Here is a 10,952-nt window from a genome sequence, read left to right as displayed (position 1 = left end):
TCATCTGTAATATGGGGTTAATAACAGAAGTACCTGCCTCACATCACTGTTGAGAAGACTGAATGAGATTGCTGTATCTAAAGTGCCTGACATGCAGTAAGCCCACACAGAGGGTAGCTATGATTATTTGAATTAGGGGCAAGTCTCAGCAGGGCTGAGTGAACTCAGACCCCTAATCTAATAGAGTTCACCATCCCAATCTGATGCATTCAGAAAATTTTATTCTTTGCCATAAAACTATTATATTAAGTGGGAAGCTAAATGTGATTTAATTTGTGAGCTATAATTCTTTGGCAAATAAATGAATTCCCAAAGTAAAGGAGAAAATGCCTTTGTCAGATGAAGTGACAGTGGCTCAATGGAAATTTATTATGGATGATTAATAAACAGAGAAACCAACAAGACTGAGCTTCCTCCAAAAGAGCCCTCAGATTGCTTTATCCCATGCTCTTGGCACATTTTAGCCAAAAGAGGCCAGAATCAAAGAAAGGGAGAGAGAAATTAACATTTACTGAGTGAAGCTCTGATGGAGTCAGTTGGCCTTCTGGTCCTAATGCTACTACTGCCAGCTTGACCTTGGATGAGCCATTTAACTTCTGGGCTTCAGTTGCCTCACCTGCAAAGTGGGAATATTAACGGGGAAGAGAGGGCTAAGAGAAGTAAAGATAATGTTTGTGAAGTGCTTAACACCTAGTAGATACTCAGTAAACGGTGGCTCTGTGGTTTCACTTGAACCCCCTTCAAAAGAGGCTCACTGCTGTCAGTGGAAGGAACTGGCCAGCCTCTTACTGATAACACTTCCTCTCCCAGAGGGTTTGACTCATAAAAACATAGTTTGGTTCCATTCCATTGAGTTCCAACCACTCCCTTCATTCTTCTTAAGACCATTACTGTTAAAACACCCAATTTGCCCAAAATACATAGTTTCAAATTAATTCTATTAAAGAGGTATATTAAATGATCTGCATTGTCCGATTAACGCCAGAAGCCCTTGAGTCCCAGCTCACGAAAGAGTCTTGGTGAATAACCCATCTTCTCTGATCCAATCCAACTTTATTTGTCCTGTTGTAGCTTGGAAATGGAGACGAAGTTGCTGCGGTCACTTGGCCTCAGATGAGACTCTTAGGGAAGAGAGTTGCTGAAAATATCCCATTGTCAGGCAGAATGACACGCTTGTAAAGAATGGCATACAATGAAGACTGGACACCCTTGGTTAATGAGCGCGTTTCAGCTCCCATGGGTCTTGTAGGTCTTGCTTCTGAGGGACTGGCTGAAGGAAAAACCAGATGAGCCTGCAGCTGGGAGCTGTCCCCTCGTCTGGTCTTCATAAGGTGGCACAGGTTTCCTCGGAGGTCCACAGAGTCTGGTACAGTCTCCCAAGCACCACCTCAGTCCTCCACTCGTTTGTGCTTTCCATCCCCCCAGGGAGATGCGTAGACAGCTCCATTTTACAGATAAGGCAAAACAGAGGTCCAGAGAGATTTAATAACGTGTCCAAGGTCACCCAACTAGTAAGAGGCATGCTCACTGCAAAAGAGTCATGGAATCTACGCATTTGCAGATTCTGGCCCATTCTACCCTTGGGAATCTCAGAATGTTCTGTTCACATCCTGGAACCTGTAGGATTCCGTGAGGGAAGGAAAACTGAATTTATTTATTTATTTATTGGCTCTTCTCCAAGCCAATAATCAGAACTGGCCAGATCTGGATTGAAGTCTCTCTGCCCTCTCTGCTGCTGTCAGAGCTGTCACCCGGGGCTGGACTGTGGGGTAGCAGGAGTCTATATGGACCGTGGTTGAGAGCACAGTCCCTGGCGTCAGACAACCTGGGGTCATGTTCCGGCTCTGCCTCTTACTAGCCGTAGACCTTGGGCAAGGAGCTTTACTTCTCTAGGCTTTAACATGAGAACAAAAACAGCAACCGATAACTTTTATTGAGGGCTTACCATGTGCCCGGCATTGCTTTAAGCTCTCTCCTTGCATTCTTTATTTCGTCATCTCAACAACCCTGTGAGGTAGAATGTGTCACTGTCCACATTTTACAGGTGAGGAAACACTAGTAATGCAACTTCAAAAACCCTGAGGCTTTGGGGAAAACATACCCATGCAAGGGTTCAACTCAGTGCTCCTCGGTGGCCTTCACCTAGGCCAGAGGTCAGGAGACTTTTTCTGTAAAGGGCCAGATGGTAAATGTTTTAGGCTTTCAGGACTATTCAGTCTCCTTCATGACCCTTCAGCTCTGCCGTTGTAGCACAAACACAGCCAGAGACAATGTGTAAATGGCTGGTGTGGTTGTGTTCTAGTAGATTTTTTACAAAAACAGGCAGTGGGCTGCAGTTGTCTGACTCCTGACCTAGGCAAATGGCTTCTCCTCTTCCTTGTAAGGACAAATCCTGCTAAACTTCCATCTGTCCCTTCTTTTCCTGGCTTTTTTCTTCTAAGTGCCTGAGCCCCGCTTGCTGGAGAGGCTACCACAATGACATAACAAAAGAAGATGAGGATACTGGGTAATGAAGTGGGCAGGGGGGAGTGAGTGTAAGCCAGAGAAGCCTGCTGATCTCTATCAGCCAATGAAGTGGCAGGGTCCCAGCAGGGGCAGTATTTTGGTCAAGCTGGTAGGAAAACTGGTCCCACAGTTCTGAGGGGCAAGGAGGGAGACCTGCCTGGATGGGACCAAGGACCCAGGTTGTGACTGGGGTAAAGGAAACAGGTCCAGATAGCAGGAAGCATTAGAGGTGACCCAGTCAAGAGGGCTGAGCTAAAGGGTCATCTCCAGCCCTTGGGGGGATGCAAATACAAAGGGAAATTGAGGCAGAAGTTCATTCAAGGAACTGGGCAAAGAAGATGGAGAAGAAGCTGTGGATGACTCTGGACCTTGTCTACTGGTAGAATAGGGCCACCAAGATCCCGGCCACCTGTGGCAGGGTGGGCTCAGGACCACTAAAGAGCTGGGCCTACAGCTGAGCCCAGATGGGGAAGTCAGTTAAACCTCCAGGGAGAGCAGCCAGGGCCTCCTGCTCCAGCCTGTGTCTGTAACCCCCTCTAGGAATCCCTGCATAAAAAAGAGAAAGTCACAATTTAGCCCTTGCTGAGCCCACTGGGTAGCTCAAGAAAGACCTGCTGCTTAATCAAATCCGTTCCATTCAATAGACACTAATTAAACATGTATTATGAGCCAAACCCTGGGGATACAGAGACAGGACATATCCTCAAAGCCGTCACAGTTTACAAGCGAGATAAGTACATGCGCAACTTTTTATCATACAAGACAGAATGTGCACAGAAGCATAACCAAGCACGACTGGGACAGAGGAGAATTCTGAACAGGGGAAGGCCTTTCCAAAGAGTTTGTTGGCAAAATATGAGGAAGAATCATTTCTACACTCTTACTATAAGGACCTATTGGTTCCCCACAAGTTTTCATAAGAATGGAGATCTGCCAGCCTGTCTTTCTAGAACTCATGTGAAATACTTAACATTTGAGGACTTGTTTTCCCCTGAGAAGCATTAAGATATCAGACTTCCCAGAAGAAGAGAGAAGCTTCTTTAAAACCAACATTAAAAAAAAAAAAAAAGTCTCATGCCCTCAAAGTCCCTCCTAGAGAATGGACTTCAAATAAATTGTGTATTTCTCTCACCAAATGACCTTCAAGAAAGCCTTTTCCTCTAAAAATTGTACTTAGTCTTAATGGAAGTTAGAAGTTTTAAAAGTTTAGAAGAAATGGTTGTCAGGAACTAAACTCTAGCTCTATAAACTGATTTTAAAAAACCCCAGGCTCACAAAGATAATAAAAAATGCATTTAATAGCATGTCAATATACAGCTTAAATGTATATTAAGTCTTCTTTTAGTCAGTGCATTACAGGGATAGAGAAGAGAAATATCATTTGTGAATGCACAGTCAAATGTTAAATATAAGTGCTGATAAATCTTGGTGCTCTTACACTATTAAAATTCCGTTTTATGAAACACAGCTCCAGGTGCAGTGTTCTGTGTCAGCGTGGGGAATCGTCTGGTCCAGTATGCAATCTACAGTTTTAAATTGAATTGTATACAAGTATTAACAAAAGAATAAAATTTATTATTCACAAAACTAAAGTGGTTGTCATAAAGCTTACAAGAAAGTACAGCCTAGGACTAATGAGTTGAAAAACTAGTTTTAAAAATAATAAAACTTACTGGACAGTCCTGGAAAATGATATTATAAAACAAAGAAAACAGTTGGCACAGTTTAACCACCTAATTTCTAAGTGCACTTTGTAATGGTCCTTGCAAGCTGCCACTTTTCCCAGGATAATGACAAAAAGCTTCAGTCAAGTGTCACTGGCTTATGGTGACGGGGTTTTTTTATTGCATTGCCAAGAGTGGATTTTAAGAAAAAACACTACAAAGGTTTCAAAAACCCTATTTATTCTCTATCATCAAAAATAGCAACAGGGGGACTTATACAACTTTTCTGTGAGTACCCACCAGTCTATTTTTTTTTCTTAAAAAAAATAGAAGTTAGTTAAAGAAAAATGATTTGGTTTTTAAAAAATAATGTAAGGAAACACTTAATCGGATAGCCCAAGGAGTCATCAGAAATGTGTAGCAAGAAAGCTTCATTTTGGCCCTCTCCGGCCTTTGCACGTCTTTTACTAAACTAGAAAGAGAATGTACAGTACCAATATGTTCCCCAACCTGCTTGGATCGAATTGTTTTGTTTTGAAACCCATTATTGCTAAACCAGAGTGTTGACACTGAGAGCCGAGGAGTCCGCTCATAGAGGATAAAATTGAGAGGCTGCTTCTGAGGACTGGATCTCCACCTGGGCCATTTTGAACTGGGTGCACTGCAGCCACTTGCGCAGGGCCGCCAGGCTGGCACTGCTCTGGGTGGAGCCCGGCAGCGTCCTGAGGCTGTGGTGGTTCACGTTGTTCTGAATGGCCTGGAGGCGAAGCTGGAGTCCCGCAGATAAGTGCTGTAAGAAAGGGCAAGACGGTAGTTTAGTTTCTTTCCTGCTCGGGTTCCTGTCAACCCAAGGAGTGCCGGCCGGGACTTCTTCTGCAGGCAGAACTTACACGTGGCACGGGAGCTGTCTGGCCTGAAGAAGGCCAACTCTCAAATTTGGGGAGGGCTCAGGGCAGAGGGCGTGGGCTGGTGCCATGTTCTTAGAGCCCACCTGGCCCAAATCCATCCAAATAATGCCCCTCCCATCTCGACTCATTCTTTGCAACACGAGTGCAGGGGCTGACACTTAGAGTTGTCCCGCTATGTGGGCCTGGTGTTGCGGGCTATGTTGCCAGGCTCCCTGGGTTCAGATCCTCGGTCCTCTGTAAACAACTTGGGGAACAAGGTTTTTCGGTCTGTGTTTGGATTGTCTCATGGGCAAAGTGGGGATAGTAACACTCACCTGACGGGGTTATTGTAAGGTGAAGTGATTTAACAGAGGGGTCAGAACAGAAGCTGGCACATAGGAAGGGCTCAGGACATTTTCATCATGATTATAGTCTCTCTGTTCTCACGTTCATGCACACGTTCATGTACACACAAAGGAGCTAGGTTGTAAGCTTTTCTTATTCTTCTTAGCTTTCCATGAAGTTCTGTTGGCCTCCACTTAGCACTCTGGGCAATGTCAAATTGCCACAGATGACTGCCAAGCAGGGGGAGGGCAGTTTGGAATGCCTTGGGGTGAAAGTCCAAGCAGTTTTCACAACAGAAGCTAGTGGTGCAATGAGGTTTTCAGCAAAGCCATTGGCCCTACCGGTGGCCACAAACAGCAGTTAGGCCGTGAACCAGTACTCAAAGCCTGTGGGCACTGCTGACAGCTGTATATCTCTCTTGGTATCCCTTGAAGTCACCTCCCTTCCTTCCACAAGCATCCCTCCCCAACTCTGGGAGGAAATCCAGCAACAAGGCTTCCATCTTCTCCCCCTCCTTCCTGATACTCCCAGTGCCTTAGACGGGACCCAGTTTGGGATGGAGAGGGTGGTGAGCTTTGCCATCTTAATGTTAAGCCCCAGTAACTAGATTTACAGCCATGGAGTATGTCTGGCCCTGCAGTGACAATGCGTCACTCAAGGCGGGGCCTGGCAGTGAGAACTACGTTCTGTCTCCCCCTCCCTGGCTGTGGGACCCTGTCCAAGTTACTCTTCCTTCCGATCCTATGTTTCCTCTTAAATAGAATGAGGGGGGGAGTGGGCAGGTCCCTTCTAGTTCAATTCTGTCATTCACTGAATGTTATCCTCTCTTAATAGAATTCTTCCCATCACAAAATGTCAGTCCTAGTGGCCAGGAAATAGCACCGGACATGTCTGGGACCGGATCCCATGGGTATCCTCTGAAGGTACAGTAGCTTTTCAGACTGTGTTCTAGACAGTAGCGGAGCCTCGCGCAGACTCTGGGATCCTCCCCCTCCCCCTTCAATCAACGATGAGTAGGACAGCGGCTCCTGCTGTCACCTCGGCCCACAGGCCCCCTACCTGTCCCGCAGGGTCTCCTGCATTATCAGCCCCCAGAGACCAGGAACAGGTAATGAGTGGCGCATTGTGGAGCCCTGTGAATGTTATGAGCTTCTCTGGAGGGAACTGAGCTTCCAGTCCACCCGGGGGTGACTTACCTTGATATTTGACTGAATCATTGGCAACCACATAGGTATCAGCTGTATGGAGAAACACAGAAGGCCCATTATTACTGTTCTCCATTCTCCCACATAAGCTCCACTTACTGCCTGGCAAAGCAAGGCACACGGAATCCCTTTAACATCACAAAAGGATGTGGGCCTCTGCTACAGAGTTCCCCCGCTATCAGACAAACGTCTCTCTGAGGCCAAACCCTGCTGAGCTGGTGGCATTTGGAGGTTAATAAGCGCCCCATGAGTGCCTGAAACACACACGGTAAATGACTGATTGTCTCTTGAAAGCTACCAAGCATGGGAAATTAAATGTGTATTTATTTAATTAAATCCTCTCTTTCTTGAAATAGAATTTCCTCCAGGGGATCTTTAGAACTGAGTCTCCAAGTAGCATGGTGAAGCTCTCTGCCTGTGGTCGTTAAGAAAAGATCACTGGGAAGCGGTTAAAATGCTTAAGTGATGGACAAAGACAAGCCCTGAAGTTGCCTGGCTGTGATCTGGGAGACGAGACACAGCAGGAGTGAGCGCAGGCCGGGGTTTCAGCAGTGTGGGTGCACGGGCAGGCGAGCAGCGGGTCCCTGCTCCAGCCGGGAGCAAGGCTCTCAAATCCTGGGCATCTGGGGAGCCCTGCCCCTCCGCTGCCTCTGATTTGCCCTGAGACCCTTCCTAGGAGGTCACAGGTGCCCCGCCCGAGCTCCCCCAGCAGCGGCTCTCCTCTGTCCGCTTTGGTCTCTCGCCACACTTCAGCCCTTCCAAACGCCAAGTGTTGACTTGTGTTCGTGGCCTCATAAATCCGCAAGTCAGGGACAGAATACATTTCCCAAAGTGTATTCCACAGAACTCCAGTTGGGTGGGATTTAAATGGGGAAGGGGGGCTATGATCTAATAAGTCTGGAAATGTTCGTTTCTTTCAGGACTGTTCAGATCTTTAATATGCTCAAATGCATCATATCATTTCAGTCCACGCTCCTTCGGACTCAACTCCAACAGAGCTGATATGGATTGCATTGTGCCCTCTCATATAGCCGTTGTAGTCCTTGCCCACAGCCTCAGATGGGACCTTATTTGGAAATGGGGTCATTGAAGATGTAGCGAGTTAGAATGGGGTCACTCTGGAGTAGTGGGGACCCCTAATCCAATATGGCTGGTGTTCTTATAGCAAGGGGGAATTTGGACACAGATAGGTACACAGGGAGAGCGGTACATGAAGGTGAAGCAGAGATCTACAAGCCAAGGAACGCCAAAGATGGCCAGCAAACCCCCAGGAGCCAGGGGAGAGGCTGGGACAGATGCTCCCTCACAGCCTCAGAAGGAATCAATTCTGCCATCACCTTGATCTCATAACTTCCTGCCTCCAGAACCACGAGACAATACATTTCTGTTACTTGAGTCAGTCACCCAATCTGCAGTGTTCAGCAGCCTAGCAAACTAATACAAGGGCACTCAAGGAAGCAAAGCCCAGAGGTGGGAGTGTGCAGAGAGGCGAGGAAGCAGTGGGGGTTCACGTGATGCTGAAGGGTGAGGTTCTTAGCACAGGGTCATGAAAAGCAAGTTTAGAAAAGCAGAGTGAGGCCTCTTGATGTTTGGCCTTGATGTTTGGGAAATACCTGAACTGACCTCTTGTTAAGAATCCTGAGGGATGGGGAGGTGGGTTGAGACCAGGGAACACTGAGTACTCTGCCCCTGGGTGGACATCTTTCCCAGGGTTGCCCCAGGGGCTAAGGGCCTTTATGAGGCAAACAAGGGGAATACTGAGGCTGATTTTAGAAGTGCTTTTGTTATTTCCCCACTGATGTAACACAAGACCATAAGATTCTAAACATACCTGCAAGGCGCCTTCAGGTTTGTGATTTACCAACCTGACTGAAGGCGTCAGGTTAAAGTTCATTGTGAAGGACAGCATTATACAATCCAGCAGTCATCCTATTTCAGGAATGCTAATTTGACTGTTTTGAATAACGGTTCATTTCAGTACCCTTTTGCTAGTGGCTCCTACAAAGCTGTCAGTAAGAATTAGATGTAATTTATTCTGGGCACTGTAATGTTATAATAAAATTGGTTGGTTTTTTTTCTTCTCCAAAAACAATATCCAGAAAACTGAAGGACACTTAAAAAAATATGTTTTTCATCAAAATCAAAGGGATACTTTTCCTCTTATCTTGGTTTATGTTATGGGATAAATTGAAGACTTCCTGCTCAGTTGGACTATATTCATTTCACTCTGTGCTTTTCCCAGCCCTCAAAATAAAATTAGTCATGAAACTTTCTCTTTCACCCAAGATGGAGTGACAAAGACCAGATTTACAATCCTGCCTAAAACAAAACTAAAGTTCCAGATGAAGGGTAATGAAACAATGATTTTCAGACTTTAAGTATCAGCAGTGCAGGACAGCGATCACTGAGGGAGAGGAAACGAACAAGGTGACCCCTACAGTTACCCTAGCTCACTGCCTAGACAGTGTTTTCAGGCAGTAGCACAGGGAGAAGGAACCCAGGTAGAGTCTGGTGGTCTTCCTGAGGTGAGGAGATGGAGCTGGGAGTCCAGGGAGGCCAAGGGAGCTAGAGTTTGTAAGGCAGAGTAGTGGAAAGGAGAGAGCTGGAGAGAGAGAGAGAGAGAGCACTAACTCTCTGAAGATCTGTAAAGGGCTCCCCTTGAGTCTTCAGCTCAATACTGACCAGTATACACATGTGAGAAAATTATCCAAGGCTGAAGAAAAAATAACCTAAAAAGATTAGAGGGAAAAATCCCTGGTAATCACATAGCAATAGTTTGTGTTTCCACTAGTTATAGTGGAAAAGTCTTGCAAATCATAGAACGCCAAATAGAGTACTCAGGATATTACCTTACCAGTGAAGAAATAGGAGCCCTAGACAAACTGCTGCTCCGATCCTACCTAACAAAGCTTAACACCAAGTTTAAAAGGCATAAAACTGTTTCTAAGTAATTTAACTATGGCATAGAGTACAGCTCAAGAATGCTTGTAGGAATAAAAAAATATCTAGCACCCAAAAAAGTCAAATTCAAAATGTCAAGAATCCAATAAAAAATTACCAGACATGCTAAGAAGCAGGAAAATGTGATCCATAATGAGAAGAAAACTCAAGTAACTAGGAAAGACCCCGAAATGACACAGAGAACAGAACCGGTAAACAAGGACGTTAAAACAGTTATTACAACTATATTCAATATGGTCAAGAAGGTAGAGGAAATATTGAGTATGTTAAATAGAGGTATGCAAGAAAATCTTAAAGAAACAATAGCTGATACTTTTCCAGATATAATGAAAACTATAAATTCACAGATCCAAGAAAGTCAACAAAATCAAGAACAAGAAATATGAAGAAAACTACACCAAGGCATATGCAACAATGGTAAAGAAAAAAATCTTCAGAGCAGCCTGAGAAAAAAGACGTATCATATACAGAAGAAAAAAAATAAGAATGACAAAGATTTCTTCTCAGAAACAATGGAAACAAAAAGACAGTGGATGAATAGCATCTTCAAAATACTAGGGGGAAAAAAACTTTGAACCTAGAATTCAATAACCGCTGAAAATAGCTTTCAAATATGAAGGCAAAGTAAAGACTTTCTCAGACATACGAAAGCTGAAGGAATCAAGCTTCAGTAGACCTACATGAGAAGTTGTAAAGAAAGTCCTTTGGGCAGAAGGAAGATGGAAGTTTAATTCTACAGAAAGGAATGAAGAAAACTGAAAATATGGCAAAAACAGAAAATATAAATAAATATAAAACAAAATTTAAATTGCTTTGAGAGATAATTGTTTAAAGCAAAAAAAAATTATGGTTTGGTTTATAACGTATGTAGGAGTAAAATGGATGACAATCATAGCACAAAGTCTGGAAATGGAAGTATACTGTTGTACATTCTCATACTATACATGAAGTGGTACATTATTACTTGAAGGCAGATTGTGTTAAGTTAAAAATGTCGACTATAAACTCTTAAGTCAACCACTAAAAATGTCGACTATAAACTCTTAAGTCAACCACAGCTAAGACATATAGCTAATAAGATAACTGAAAAACACATTTAAATAACCCACGGGTCAAAGAAGTCAAAAGGGAAATTAGAAAGTATTTTGAACTGAATGGAAATGAGAATATATCAAAATTCAGAGGAATACAGCCAAAGCAGTACTTAGGAGGAAATTCAGAAAACCAAACACTGACAGCTGAATAGAAAAAGGTTCTCAAATTAATGACCTCAGCTTCCACCTTAAGAATCTAGACCAAAAAGTGGAAACCGTATCCAAAATTTAATCATTAAAAACTCAATTAGTCAAAAAGAAGGTAGAAAAAGAGGGAATAAAGGACAAAGA

General features: G+C 44.2%; 1 protein-coding gene across 1 annotated transcript in view; it reads right to left on the bottom strand.

The window, feature by feature from the left end:
* Positions 1-246: 246 nt before the first annotated feature.
* The window catches only part of UNC79 (unc-79 subunit of NALCN channel complex), a 220,498-nt gene continuing 209,792 nt past the window's right edge, over positions 247-10,952 (bottom strand). The window contains exons 51-52 of the mRNA XM_022576210.3: positions 6,598-6,639; positions 247-4,959 (exon numbers count right to left, since the gene is read on the bottom strand). Coding sequence (XP_022431918.2) covers positions 4,759-4,959; positions 6,598-6,639 — 243 coding nt within the window. The 3' untranslated portion in view covers positions 247-4,758. The remainder of the gene's footprint in view (positions 4,960-6,597; positions 6,640-10,952) is intronic.

Source organism: Delphinapterus leucas, chromosome 2 (genome assembly GCF_059928025.1).
Source record: "Delphinapterus leucas isolate spDelLeu-1000000601 "Yukka" chromosome 2, BTC_Dleu_Yukka2, whole genome shotgun sequence".
NCBI classification, from domain to species: domain Eukaryota; kingdom Metazoa; phylum Chordata; class Mammalia; order Artiodactyla; family Monodontidae; genus Delphinapterus; species Delphinapterus leucas.
The sequence above is the reverse complement of the archived record's forward strand: the minus strand, read 5'-3'. Positions and strand labels throughout refer to the sequence as shown.